The 15,321-nt window shown below is 42.0% G+C and overlaps 1 protein-coding gene across 2 annotated transcripts in view; it reads right to left on the bottom strand.

The window, feature by feature from the left end:
- Positions 1-1,433: 1,433 nt before the first annotated feature.
- THSD4 (thrombospondin type 1 domain containing 4) overlaps positions 1,434-15,321 on the bottom strand; it is a 708,854-nt gene continuing 694,966 nt past the window's right edge. For both annotated transcript variants that reach the window (XM_083183802.1, XM_083183803.1), the window contains 3 exons: positions 7,981-8,160; positions 5,721-5,865; positions 1,434-3,920 (listed from right to left, as the gene is read on the bottom strand). In XM_083183802.1, the coding sequence (XP_083039928.1) occupies positions 3,778-3,920; positions 5,721-5,865; positions 7,981-8,160 (468 nt within the window). In that variant the 3' untranslated portion in view covers positions 1,434-3,777. The remainder of the gene's footprint in view (positions 3,921-5,720; positions 5,866-7,980; positions 8,161-15,321) is intronic.

Raw genomic sequence — 15,321 nt, 5'->3', positions numbered from 1 at the left:
CTACACATCCCAGCATGCTTTGCCATAGTTTTAGCATTCACTAACAGCAAAACTGTGGCAAGGCATGATAGGACATGTAGTTTCACAACAGCTGGATGGCCATAGTTTGAACATGCCTGGTCTATGGGAAATAAAATGCATTAATGGAAAAGCCAATGCACAATGTGCATAATTGAGGTCGTCATTGTTGCCTTGCATGCTATAAAATATTGATGTTCAGTACTATGTGCACATCCAGCAACTATTCTGTACGAGCAATAGTAGCATGCAGTCCAGGTTTAGACTGTCAGTGACTGAGTGATTCCAAAGAGGTAGCAGCGATAGCCACTGCAACCACTTCTGAATCAGGCCCAATACTTGTCTATAATTAAATTCTATGGGTTACCTTTACTAAGATGGGAGTTCTATTGAAGATGGGATGTTACCCATAGCAACCAATCAGATTCTACTTATTTAGTACCTACTAACTAGAAGATAATAGATGGAATCTGGTTGCTATGGGCAACATCCCAACTTCAGTAGAATTCCCATCTTAGTAAATTTACCCCTAAGTATTTTCAGACTAGGGTCCAAAAACGTCATAATTAAATATACATTTACTAAATGATTCCCTTGGTACTTGTTTCCTAGCACGGCCACAAAGATCATGATCATGGGCATCGTGAGGAAAAATCGGGGGCATCGCGGCCATCGCATGCACTAAAAAATCGGGTGCGATGGCCGCGACGCGATGCCCGCGATTTCCCCATAGGGAACAATGTTAAATGCCTCAATTTAGCCGCGATGCCCCCGATTTCCTATAGTAAACAATGTTAAATGGGTCAATTTACCCAAATCATCATAGGGAACAATGGTAAATGGCCCAGAAACCCCCCCAAAACACCCCTGAACAGTGAAATGTCCCCCCAAAAGTATTTTACGCCACCCCACGATCAACGTGAACCCGAAGCGTGGCAAGCGCAGCGGTACGCGTCCTACGACCTTTTCATACCCCCACTATCCACGTCGGCGTGGAGTTGAGTATAGAATAGTGTGGCGAGCGCAGCGAGCCACCGAGCCCGAAGCGTGGCGAGCGCACGCGGATACCTGTGAAGCCCGCGAAGGGAAGCGTTTACCTGTGACGGTATCCGCGTCCCCTCGCGGGGCTCGCTGCGCTCGACACACTTCGGGCTCGCTGCGCTCGCCACACTATTCTATTCTCAACTCCACGCCGACGTGGATAGTGGGGGTATGAAAAGGTCGGAGGACGCGTACCGCCGCCGCTCGCCACGCTTCGGGTTTGCGTTGATCGTGGGGTGGCGTAAACAACTTTTGGGGGGACATTTCACTGTTCTGGGGTGTTTTGGGGGCTTTCTGGCCCATTTACCATTGTTCCCTATGATGATTTGGTGAAATTGAGGCATTTAACATTGTTTCCTATGGGAAATCGGGGGCATCGCGGGTACATTGAGCCATTTAACATTGTTTCCTATGGGGAAATCGTGGGCATCGCGTCTGGACCATTTAAGCCTTTTTTAGCCGCATACGACGCGACCGACCCGATTTTGACTGTTTTCAATGCATTTCAATGGGAAAATCGGGGGCATCGCGTCGGTCGCGTCGTATACCACTAAAAATGACACCCGATGCCCGCGATTGTGGCCGTGCTAGGAAACAAGTACCATTCCCTTTTTCCAGGACAAAATAGACACCCTTAATTGTGCACAATGTATTAAGAGTAAGTACAGGGGAGAGAGTGGTTGAGTTGGAAGCTCTAAGATTATCACACTGAAGGCAAGCCATTGCATAGCCTGGTACCATATCAACATTTGGGTAAGGGTGCAGTTATGACCCTCCAGCATTGCGGGTCTATCCCTTTCTGTCTAAAGGTGTGTACACACGGGGGCGATAGGGGCTGAAATCGCAGGGAATATGGTCGCTGGCGACCATATTGCCAGTGATGGGAGTGTGCCCCGGCAATAAATCACCGGGTGCGCGCTCACATTTTCAGACCCATTCTAATCGCTGGAGCTTGCTGATTACCTCTGCGGCACCGCTGGCAGAGGTATCCTTTCATCAGCGACCATCTCTGGTTGCTGATGAAAAGGAGAAACTGAGCAATATATTGCTGAGCAATATATCTCCCCCCGTGTGTACGCACCTTAAGAAAGCAGAGAGGGTCACATGTTGCACAGTTAAGCGTCCAGCATATGCTCAGAAAAGGACTTTGCTCTTTTGAGAGAAGAGCAGGTGTCATGGAAGGTGGTGGCAAACTAGCATTTTCAGGCCCCCATAGCAGCTGCTCCCATCTAGTGATGTGTGATCTGCCACTTTGCCATGTACAATTTTGTTGGAATTGCATTTTAAGTACTTCTCTAAAATAAGTATATGTTACAAAGCCTAAATAATAGAAAGTTATGGTACAAAATGCATTAAACACATTCAAAATTGTGGAGTTGGGGTGTTCTGAAGATTAAGAATAAGGCCATTTGAGGCAAAAACATTAAGACCTGAAACTGTTCTAGAAATTAAGGGCAGTTGGTAGCAGTAGTCTGGAAATGTGAACACACACTGGCAAATTCCTTCTCAAATGGACAAAACTATATGCACTGCAGGTGGGGCAGATGTAACATGTGCAGAGACAATTAGATTTGAGTGGGGTTTTACTTCAAAGTGAGATCTATATTGCAGTGTAAAAATAAAGCAGCCAGTACTTCCCTGCACAGAAACAAAATAACTCACCCAAATCTAACTTACTCTGCACATGTTACATCTGCCCCACCTGCAGTGCCCATGGTTTTGTCCATTTGAGAAGGAATTTGCCTCTGCGAGTGAACCAGAATAAGGGCCACTAGACGTTTGCGAATACAGTAGAAGACTTTTACCATTCCTGCATTTGCAACTGCATTTGTCATGTTTCTCAGCTACTAGTTTCAGTGCTAACGGATGCCATTCTTTAGCATCTACCTGGCCCTTATTTCCTATATATGATATGTATGCTTTTCAAAAAACTGTATAAATATATACTGAAATATGACATGTTCTTAAATATTGCAGGTCTAAAACTAAAATATTCAACTTATGGCTCTTTTTGCATGGACGGTATATGCAACAGGAAAGGGGAAGTGGTAAAGATAGTTCTAGCTGGAAGGTATATGAGCTTTTATAGTTCAGATTTATACAATAATTACAATACAATCATTGGAGAGCAGCCTCCACCATCACAACCGATTTATACTTTACTTTTATATTTGTAACTAGTTATTAAGAAATTTACAAATAGCCCAACATACTGTTTATTTAAACATGTTCCTTTGTACTAACATGAACCATAAGACTGCTGCATTTCCATTTTATATATAAAATCATTATTTACATAGTTGTTAATCCAACATCCCAGACTATTATTAATCTAGAACCATTTCTTGATTATATACAATACATGAAATACCACAATAACCCAAGTAAAAAATAATAAAAATAAAGAAAAGAGATGCCAAGTTTGTGCCTCTTAATGTGGCTCCTCTTATTTGCCCAAAGTTGGGGATATTTCTCAAACAGTGTATACAAAGTCAAGTTTAAAATAGTGCTCTGACAATTTTTTTTGTCCATATTATCAATGTAATAGGTAAAAACCTTGCTATAAAAGTGGTGGTGGATGAGTAAGCCGGATTGTAATGAAGCCCTATTTGTAGTAAAGGGAAGAGTTCATACTGTACAAGCCAGAGGCAGGGAGTCATCAGTCATTGTCAACACTTCACTGCTGCCTCTTGTTCTGGGGTAAATAATCAGTAGTTGTTATCTCCGTCCGCCAAATCCTGATTGTCGTCTTGCTGCTTTCACACAAGAAGCACAACACGCAGTCTTGTAATAAGCATACACACAAAGTCTGGCCTGTACTACCACGTTGCAGTTGTAGTATTTGTCTTTGCATGTTTCATCTGTTTCAAAAGAAAGAGAACACTTATTTTGTTACTGTTACAAGGAGGTATGTCCTTTTTCCCCTCCCCATGCCAAGCTGAATATCAGGGTATATTACATGGGGGACCCTAACCCATGTTCCAAGACACCGTTGAATGTATTTTCCATGTAATGGTGTAGAAGACACATTTCTCTGTATGTAATTGTGCATTGCCACAAGAAATGGCTTAGTGATGTATATTAGTGAAACAACAAATATTTGCCAATGACATTCATTCAATTGATTGCCGCCATCTTTCCAATCCAATTCAACCCTATCTGAAAAGCTTTGATTTCCAGAGAATACAATCATCTGTAATTGTACAGTACAGTATACCCTACTTAGGGAGATTGCAACTTGTGACTATGGGGCAGATGTATTAAGCCTGGTGAATTGATAAAGTGGCTGGTACTTTATCACTGACCAACCAGCTCCCAATTGCCATTGTTCAAATCTAGCCTATATCTTGATAGTTGGATTGGCTGGTAATAATGAACCAGCCACTTGATCACTTCACCAAGCTTAATATATCCACCCCTAAAGGTGCCCATACACTAGTAAGAGTTATCTTCAGATCTGGCTGGTTGGAACAAAAACATGGTTATGGATGAGTGACAGTTTGTCAGTTTTCCAGCATTTCCAAGCAAATGGTCAACTGTCATTTGCTCTCATCCATAACCAGGTTTTTGTTCCAACCAGACAGATCTGCAGATAAATCTGCGTGTGTATGGCCACCTTAAGACTTTAAAGCTTTCATGTATGTCAAGGGCAAGTTGAGTGTTCTCAAAGAATAACCCATCATTAAAACTTTTTAATTGTAGTAGATGCAAGAGTAATGCATGATGGTTTTTGCTTTGTTTTTACTTTGGAATTGAATCATCATCTTCCGAGCTTTACCATCAAATTAATAATTCAGTTACCCAGAATCTTGGATCACTATTGTAAATAATCATAATAATAATATATTGCAATTCAAGCAAGTTCCCCCATTTGTCATAAAATATGCCTTTAGTTTGCTCTCCATCCTCTCTCAAACAAATGGATGATTTCCATTCAAACAGTAGTTGGAATAGTCAGTAGATACTTAGAAGTCCTAGCATAAGAGTCTACCTAGAACTAAACTATGCAGACACTGAAAGTGCTAAATACCTAATTAAGCTATGTGCGTTTTAGTATTCTTTGATATGCATTATACTTCATACTGTAGTGACCCCTATTATATTATTATTCTTATGCTTCTTATTATTATTATTTAGAATTTTATACAACCAGAGAGCTGCTAGATATTGACCTGCACTAATCACCACTTTACAGACACACATTGGGACCCAGAAAAAGTTGAATGCAAGTCAGTTATGCAGAACAAATCTTAGTTGTTTCCACACTGGTATTGTCCTGGAGAAGTGCATAGGTAACTATGGGGCAGATGTATTAATCCTGGCGAAGAGATAAAGTGGAGAAAAAGTGGAAGGAGATAACGCACCAGCCAATCAGCTGTGTTTGAAATATGACAGTTGGAAGTTGATTGGCTGGTGCGTTATCTCCTTCCACTATTTCTCCACTTTATCTCTTCGCCAGGCTTAATACATCTGCCCCTAAATAGTCAATGCAATTTGTATGCAACACAAAGGCATTTCCACCTCCAGCTGAAGATGCATAAATACCTGGTAATGAGCGGTTTGCCTTAGTTTAGTGAGCACGTAGCTTACTGTGTTAAATACAGTAAATATAATTTTAATTACTTTTACATTCATTTCTCTTATGTTGTTCTACTGATTACCTATTTCAGGAATACAGTCCTGCTGATTGCATGTTTCTGTGTCTTCTGGTTTAACATCTGCTTCACACTTATCACTGTGCGACATGTCATCAGCCAGGCAACGGACCTCACGCACACGGAAACCACCTTCACAAGATTTGGAGCACTAGATATTGAGGGGACATCAGAAATGTAGGACACATTAGGGGAACACAATAAGATGGCTTATTGGTAACTAAAATACAAGGTACATTTATAAATACTAATATTTCAGAACTCTTGATATATTTGACCAGAGGCATAAATGTTTGTTTTAAATTATTGGATAAAGCGTCTGTCTTGATTGTATAATATCTAAGAAAGCAAGTACCCACAAGGTAAATAATAGTGAGTTTATAGACATTTCAAGACTTCCAGTAAGTATTTATGCCAAAGTGAGAACATTTACTTTAGTGAAAGACAACCCTTGCAAAAGTTTCTGTAAATGTTTTCTAAACCTAAAATACAATTTATTTAATATCTGTTTAAACTAAAATTCGAAATATATTAAAGAAGTTGCTAAAATTAAAAATTAGTTGGAAAAAGAGAAATTCTATTTGCATGGTTCTTAATCTTAATTCTATTAACACTACATTTAAAATGCGAGCAAAAAAAACTGGTTATTTGATGGTACAGTCTAAGAGGGATATTCAATCCCAGGACCTGACTGTAGGTACATCCTGACAGTCCGGGACCCTGGCCCGTTTTCTGTCAACTTACCTGTTTATCGGCAGGCAGGATTCAATGTCCTGCCTACCAATTGGTGAAAAGGGGGCATGTCCACGGCCATGGATTGTCAAGATCACGGCCAGATCTCGACAATCCACGGCTGTTCTTGGGAAAAGGTCCTGAATGTTTTAAAGTCGGGTCCATTCTGATGAGATGCTACTTAAATGCTATCGGGAAAGACAGAATTGAATAGGCGCCCACCGCTATTTCCCCCATCGGAAATGGTGGCAGGTATTAAATACCCCACCCCCTGATTTCTATGCTCAACAAAACAGTTGCTTGTCATAACTCTTATGAGTGCAAAAGTTTATGTAGGACACTAATTATCTAAGAAGTGATCAATTTTGGCAAAGAAATACGAACCCGCATGAGTTAAATTGGGGGCAAATAAGGTTGAACAGAGATCCATCACCTTGCAATGGTGAGGTGGAACAAGTTTCAGCTCTATTTTGGCTCTGCTCAGCAGCTCTATCAGAAAAGCATTATAGTTTTTTGTGCTTGCAGGGTGATTAAAAGGGTGTTTGGGGATGTGCCGATGGCGTTTTCTGTGCTTTCTCCATATGCCACACCCGTCAGTGACGGAGGGCCGCTGACATAAGTGGCCTACTTTTCCCCATGGCCTTTGCATCACCGAGTGAGTTTTGGCTCACTCTGCACTGCAAGCAGGGGGGGGGGGGGAATCATTTGATGGTGAATAATTTCCCCCCTGTGTGCACAAGGCTGCATATGTGTTCGCAGCCATGTACAGGGGTGGGGAAATGTGGAGGGGCATGTGTTCAGTAGCGGCTACCTGCTCACTCTTGCATAAAGATATGGAAACGCTGGGGGCCAGTAGGCCCCTACATCCAGGGTTGGTCACATCACACCTATTTTTTTTAAACCCCACCCAAGTCCACTTATGATGGCAGCAGTGCTTCAGAAGTCTTAGGAAAAATGGCTGTTGTATAAATTTTCCTGAAGATCTGCACATGCACATTAGACAAATAGCACTAGAGGGCTCAGACTAGAGATCATACTTGATAGAACTGATAGTGTTTATTGGTGAACAGCAATTTTAAATATTGCTACAGATGCTCAGTGGGATTTGAGATCTGGGCTTTAACTAGACAACTTCAGCTCATTAAAATGATTGGTTGTAAACTTCATGTTGGAAGATAAATATGCTCCCATCCATTACCCAACTAGTGTAATAAGCTTTCCAGTCCCTGCCATAGACCAGAATTACCATAATATGATGCTTCTACCATCATGCTTCACTCTAAAAATTGGTCGTATCACTATGATGTGCAATGTTAGGTTTGGCTTAAGCACAGCACTCAGCATTGTGGTTCATGAGTTACATTTTGGTCTTATCAGTCCATATAATGTTCCCCATTGTTTTAATGTCCACATGTTTTTGTCTAATATGAAGCCTAATATTAGAAACAATGTTAACACTTTTTACATACATGACTGCTAAAATGTGAGATGCAGAATATACTAAATACAACACAATAACTAAAAGAAAACTTACCGCACTCCAGTCAGTATAGAACCATTTTGTTCCACAGGATTTAAGATGGCACGACTGTTGGTTTGGCGGTCGCTCCAGATATGAACATTCAAGAGGCTTCACAACTGTGAAACCCTCAGCTGTCTTCCGAATGCAAATTACATCTCTCTGTTGAGTTCCAGTTCCACATTCAACTGAGCACTATTGGGAAGACCAAAGTTGTCACTGCAGAAAGCTACGCCAAATATTGCATAAAGTTGCATTAACCCAATTATGTTCGGACAGTGAACACACTCTTAATTTATTTAAATAAATTAAAAATATGGTTTCCAGCAAATGTCCTTGGTAAACTTTAAGTAAAAATATAAAACCTAAAAATACATATTGAACATTCATTATTGTTTTGCAGTTAAAATAAGCATTAAAATTCTAAAAAGTCACAAGATTAGATATGAAGATACCAGATTATAAAATAAAGTTTTATCAAAAAATGTGACAAAACAAATAGGAAGTGAATTTAACCAATGTGTACTTAGTACCCTTTATGATACAAAAATGTAAAAAAGCAGTGCAAGATTTAGTTGTAGCTAATGACATCAGGCATAACATTTTTCATTTACAGATTAGTTTGGAAAAATATATACAGGCTGAAGGTCCCGATACACGATGCGATATATGCATGGTGCGATTGCATGCAATATGCTACAACAGTGCACAATGTGAACTAGAAACGATGTGGTCTAGTACAAAAAGTACGTGCATCACATACTTTTTTGGCTTGCGATCTGAACTACACTCATCGCAAGCCAAAATAAACACAGGACCTTATGGTCCATTCGCAGACATCGTTCTTTCACACGGGGACCAATGTTTGGTGTATGTACATACACCGTGCACATCATTCCATGGCAAACAGGCTGTTCGCGGGGGTGCTCGAACCCAAGATTGGGTGGCATCCAATACCCATTTAAATGCTGGGTATTCCTTGTGGTAATCGGGTCGTGGCGCCGTTGCCGGGGGTGGGCAGCTGACATCGCCCCCTACTTCCTCCGGAGGGTGCAAGCAAACATAAGTGACCTGAGAGTCACTTAGATATGCATGCACGTTCCACATCATTCAACAGTCGGCAACCATCGAATGATGTGGGTGTTAACACACAGGCTGCGAATGGATGTTTGTTAAACATCCATTCGCAGGACCTGTGTGCGAACACACGCTGTGAGGGGGACGGCGGGCATACAACCATTCGCAGGGCAGGTTCTGGTTGACTTGCAAGGGTGCGACTCAACCAGAATAACCCCCACTGTGTGTGGGCCCCAAAGAATTCTCATACCCCAAAATCTTAGAACCCGAAGTATTTTTGGATTTAGATTCTGCACACCATAATGAGATATATTGGAGTTGGGATCCAAGTCTACACACCAAATACATTTGTTTCATATACACCTTATACACATGGGGGTTTATTCTGGTTGATTCCCAAGGCTGCAAATTTGCAGCCTTGCAAGTCCACCAAACCCCTCCCGGCGAATGAACGCCCCCCCCCCCTCGCAGTGCGTGTTCGCCCGAACAGGCTACGAATGGATGTTTTGCATAAACATCCATTCATTTCCCTCGGGTAACCGGTCACATCTTTCGACATCTCACACAGATATGGGCGGGCAGCTGACATCCGGTGATGTCAGCTGCCCGCCCCCCACACCAGCATCACTGCCTCATTACCACGAGAATGCCCAGCATTCTCATGGGAACACCCATGGAACGCTGGGCATTTCCATATGGTAATGGGGCAGCCCCGCACACCATCATGGGTGCGTGCACCCAGTGAACAGTAATTTTGGCATGCACAGAGGACCAAATGGATTTGAATAAGGCCAACATAGGCCCTTATTCAAATCTGATTGCCGTACAATTTTGTTCTCAAAATGGGCAAAACCACGTGCACTGCAGGTGGGGCAGATGTAACATGTATAAAGAGAGTTAGATTTGTGTGAGTTATTTTGTTTCTGTGCAGGGTAAATACTATCTGCATTATTTTTGCACTGCAATTTCGATTTCAGTTTCAACACAGTCCACCCAAATTTAACACTCTCTGCACGTGTTACATCTGCCCCACCTGCAGTGCACATGGTTTTGCCCATTTTGAGAACAAGTTTGTACTGCGATCAGATCTGAATAAGGGCCATAGTCTGAAGCGAATTGTATAAAATATTTGTAATTCTTTGTACATGAAAAATTTGTATACATTCAGATGTGTTCACATACATATTTTATGTCACACTCAAATTATGAGGCTACACTAAAATGTGTAGGAGAAATTAAGGATACTGAATATCTTTTGGAATAAATATCCATGACCTAGCAAGCCACTCACTGATCCTTTCTGACCAAATCTCAATCTGCAAATCAGACCTCAATGTTAAAAACAATACTTGAAGGTATTTAATGGTGTAGAAGTATCTGCATTTCATGGCTGCTAGTGTCACCTTACTATCCCTTCCTTTTTCAGCAACCACCTTGGGTCTGATTCTGAAGTGGGAGTAAACCATAAAGAGCATGTAACTATGCATTAGGGCCATCTTTCCGGATAAGTACACTGGCCAGCTGCTAATGGCCCCATAATTCGAGCTGCCCTTGCTGAGGGGTGGGTGGTAGCCACTCAGAATGGTGAGGTAGCCTTCTATACCTGCTTCCCGGGCTGCAATCAGAGAGCGAATGCTGATTGGTGGAGGGCTAGAGCTATCCACAAATCAGAGTGCTGACAGCCATTCACTGTATGGAAGTATGTCGTCAGTTAGTGCAGGTCTGCAGGAGGGGCATCCTATGATTGTTTTTATTATTTTTTCCCATGAATTGGGGGTTAGAGGTGCCAGGGCCTACAATGCTGCTAGATGGCCCTTCTGTGCACTTGGTAAATCCATTCTACACTGCCAGTGAGGCAGATTAAAAATGTGCAGAAAAATTCAGACTGATTACGCCGCTGTTCAAGATTCCAGTTTATAATTGAGTAATGCCTTGCTGGCAAAGGCTTTCACATTGCTAATCATGGCAATCACAACTTGCCTTAGCTTGAGACATACTGAGGTCTTTGGAAGTTATTTGCTGCATATTTACCATTTTTTTGTGGAGCATAGAGCCGGTGAGCATAAATATCCCTTTAACAAAAGGGTCACATTTTGGTTGCAGTGATTTTACCGGTACATCCTATATGGTCATTGGAGTACAGTGACATTCTATATCATCTCAGGATTTGGCTCAATAATATATACAATCAGGGGCGGATTGGGAATTATAACCAGCCCGGGAATTACATCAAAGCAGCCCGGGGGGTGGTGGCACTGGCACTCACCACGACTTGTCCAGCCTGCCGAGCTGCGGGGAGAAGCCGTGTGCGGGCAGCAAGGGGTTAATCCGGTGCACAGCGCAGGCGGTAGGTGGCCCCAGCCAGCTGAACTCTCGCATGCAGACAGAGCACCGGAAGCACACAGCCCTCCCGCGCCCATCATTAAACAGGTCAAAGCTGCAGTCGGCTGCGGACATATTTAGTTTGGGCAGGATGGACGCCGTGGCCGTTAACTGCTGTGGTAGCGTGGTCCGAGGCCAAGCCAGGGGGGAAGCGGCCAGGTCTGGACTGGCCCACCGGAAAATGGCCCAGTTTTCTGCCGGGCCAATCCGCCCCTGTATACCAGTACTGTATAATTCCAGCCTTTTATACTGACTATACTGGACTATAAGAATGCTCTCATCTGCTACTAACTGCAGCTGGACTGTTATTTTGTCACATTTCTATCTATTCTAGCTTTTCTGTATAGACATTCCAGAGTTCAAATTGTCTACTCGATGGGTAGAGTTTAATGACCTTGCATCCGTTGTTAATGATAACTATGGTTAATATAGAAAATTAGGTACTTATGTAATATCTGGGCTCCCATTTTTCTTATGAGACCGCGTCCCCTCGCCACACTATATAAAATCAACTCCATGCGTAGTTGGATAGTAGGGGTATGAAAAAATGGGGTGCATTTAACATGGGAGCCCAGATAATACATAAGTACCGAAATTATTATTCAGTGTATTATTAAATAGTAATTGTATCTGTCTGTGTTTCCAGTATTGCTGTTTCAGTGGGATACGGTCACTAGGTCAACAGGGACATAAAGTTGACACACATTAGGTCGACCTGGGGAAGGACAGTCAAAAGGTCAGCATGGGTTTTTTCACTTTTCTTGGTGCTGACGTGCCGACAGGCGGTATTTCCTGCCCTACCATCCACTAGGGCATGGTGGGAGAATAAAATAGTGTGCCCGATGCATGGCAAGCGCTGCGAGCCATGCGCGGGGATGCAGTGCATTTTTTTTGTGTCCATGTTGACTGTGTCGACATTCGGGTAAAAAAGTGAAAAACCCCATGTCAGTTTGACTTTCGACCTTCCCCATGTTAACCTGTTTGTGTCAACTTTCACGCATGTCAAAAAAATGCTTGTCTATCCTATGATCCATACCCTACTGTACATGCAAAAAAAAAAGTACTGTATTTGCAGTCCTGGTTTGTCCAGGTGCACAGTTACTTTATTCCACCTCAGACTCAGGTCCCTTGTTCCCAGCTGCTCCGCTGGACAGAGATCTCAGCACACTACTTGTTCTCTCTTGGCTTATGCTGCTTTCATTGTAAATTGGACAGAGCAATTTCTCATAAAAGGAGTCTGTGAAAGACATGCTTCTGCTAGCTAAAACGGTCTTGGCATTATAAAACTGTCTGACTGCAAAGGCCTAAGGCAAAAAAAAAAAAACAGGACAACACATTAAACTTAAATGATAGTCTGGTATCTTGAGTTTATATGTAATTCAGCCAAAGCTACCTTCCAGCTGATTAATATATTCCATTGACTCAGGTATCTTTTGTCCACGCTCATCCATCTACTTGGGCAGCAAGTAAAATAGCACAAAATTAGTTACTGTCAGAGAAATGCGAATTCACTTTTCCAGCCCTGTAAAGCCATGTGTATAGTCAGAGGAACAACTCCACTGGGGACAGATCTGATACCCTGTACATCACATAAGGCAAGTTAGAGAGATTTCTTGGTATACAATTTTCTAGACTTTCCTTAGAGCATTTCTTTTTTTATTAGAGCTGTTTGATATCTTTATTTAAAGCTGGGACTACTGTATTTACCACATTCATTTCGTGTTTGGAGCATTCATACATTTATACGTTTTGCATTTGCCTCAATCGGGTTGTGGTACAGGATGCCAGTGCCTGGGATGCCTACGGCAGTCCGATAATGGACTATGGCATCCCGATGTGCAGAATCCCTACACCCTTGTAGTAAGTATGCTAACACTCCACCCACACCCCTCTAACCCTCCTTTCCTACAGCCTAACCCTATCTCCTGTCCGCCACAGCCTAACACTCCCCCCCCCCCCCCAGTACTGCCCCCTTGCAACCAAACACTAACAGTACCCCCTATGTGCCTTTAGTGTCTAACCCTCACATGTTGTTAACCACTTGAGTGGTATGCCCGAAAATTGTCCAGGCTCAGCTGCACTGCCACAGTGGGATGTCCCGGAAAGATTTCCGGGCATACCACCAATATGAATGTGTGCGCCAGTGGAGCCTGCAGCTGTGCACCACTGGCACATCACCTGTCTGGGCACCCCCCACCTCCTCTCCCCTCCTGTTGCTCCCCCTCACCTCTCCGGCTATCATATGCTGGAGCTCCCATACCGCTGCCCCCACCGCCATTAGTTGCAGGGAGAAGGCAACAGGCTCGGGGAGACTCGGGCTGGGAGCTCCGGCGGAGATGAGGGGAAGGGGGGGGCAACAGGAGGGGGAGTAACGGGGGGGGGTGATTGGCTCTACACTCTGTGGTGGGTTTTGCTGGGGCAGGACAAACCTGCTCTGGTAGATTTGTCCTGCCCCAGCAAATCCCACCACCCAAGGGGTTAACAACTCCCCTATTGTCTGTGCATGCAGCTGAATCTGCCTATATAGTCAGTGACTGCAAGCGCAGGTGATGTCTTTTGAAGATATTGTTCAGTCTGTACGCTCTCATTTGCCCAGCTGCAACACTAACATATTTAACTACAGTATAACACTGGTGCCACTAAATAGGGAAGTGTATACAGTGCTACAGTCAACATTTAGTTGCATGTCCAGATGACAGTAGATTTCATTAATGACCCACGTGAGTACACAACATTAATGATATTGAGCGTGCACACTGGACAATATGAATGATATATTGTTGATGATATTATTATCATTCATCTCATTAACAATATAGGATCTAGTCAGTGTGTCAAGAAACCAAGCTATTTTTCCTGTACTGGTGAAGAGATATGCAGCAAAACTAGTGTTTCTGTTAGTGCTTATCCTAATGAAGCTAGCAATTATTAAAAACAAAGGCACATGAAGAGCAGTACTTCAAGGGGAGGTTTAAAAGGTTTGTTGTGACTCAATAATAATATTTTGTACACATACTTAAGTGCATTTAATTATAAATAATTAACTGTGACTTAATAAAAGAAAAATTAACAAAAACTGTTGCACATGTACATTTCCATCACACTAATTGTCCCACTCTGTCACCGAAGCAATTTTTTTTTGGACACAAATCAAATACAAAAATATTAGATTAAATATATTGTTAAACCACTGGCACAGGAAAAAATCAAAGTCCAGCATGGTCTAATTTCACAGAACTTTAATGTTATGTTACCACCTTTTGTTTTATCCATTTCCCTCAAAACTATTTTGTCATATTTTTTTGTTGTTGCACCGTTTATACATACACCGGATTTATGAAAGCAAGTACTAGATTCATTATTCAACGTTATTCATGAAATAGAACTTATTAAAAAAGGCCCCATACCATCACATGGATGCTACTGTAACAAAAATGATAAAGCCCTATAATAATCCAATATTGTACAGAAGTGTGAAAGCATCACTATGCGTCTATAGTGTTAGCACAGAGCCTTATTGCTCACAATCACCCCCTGTACTATATGTTTATTGGGCTTAGACTGGCATTTAATGTGAAACTATTTTACAGTGAAGTAAGGTTTAATGGTACGAGTAATAAAGGTAAAGGTATTAATTGTTTTATTTTCAATTAATGTTTTATAGCCAATAATTAAAATAATTGTTAAATAATTGCAGTAATAACAGTTCATACTTTGTAGCCAACTACTGTAGAACTTATTTTTGGAAGCCTAAACTTTACTGGGTGGAAATAAAACATTGAATTGTTTTTATTGTAATGTAGTACTCCTGTTTCATTGACGTCTATCTGGATTAGACTCTATTAAATATGACTGAAATTGCTGCAGCAGAATGTCAAACTAATCAGCAGCATCAAG

This window comes from Crinia signifera, chromosome 4 (assembly GCF_055691185.1).
Source record: "Crinia signifera chromosome 4, ASM5569118v1, whole genome shotgun sequence".
NCBI lineage: Eukaryota > Metazoa > Chordata > Amphibia > Anura > Myobatrachidae > Crinia > Crinia signifera.
This window is presented reverse-complemented; position numbering and strand designations above follow the sequence as displayed.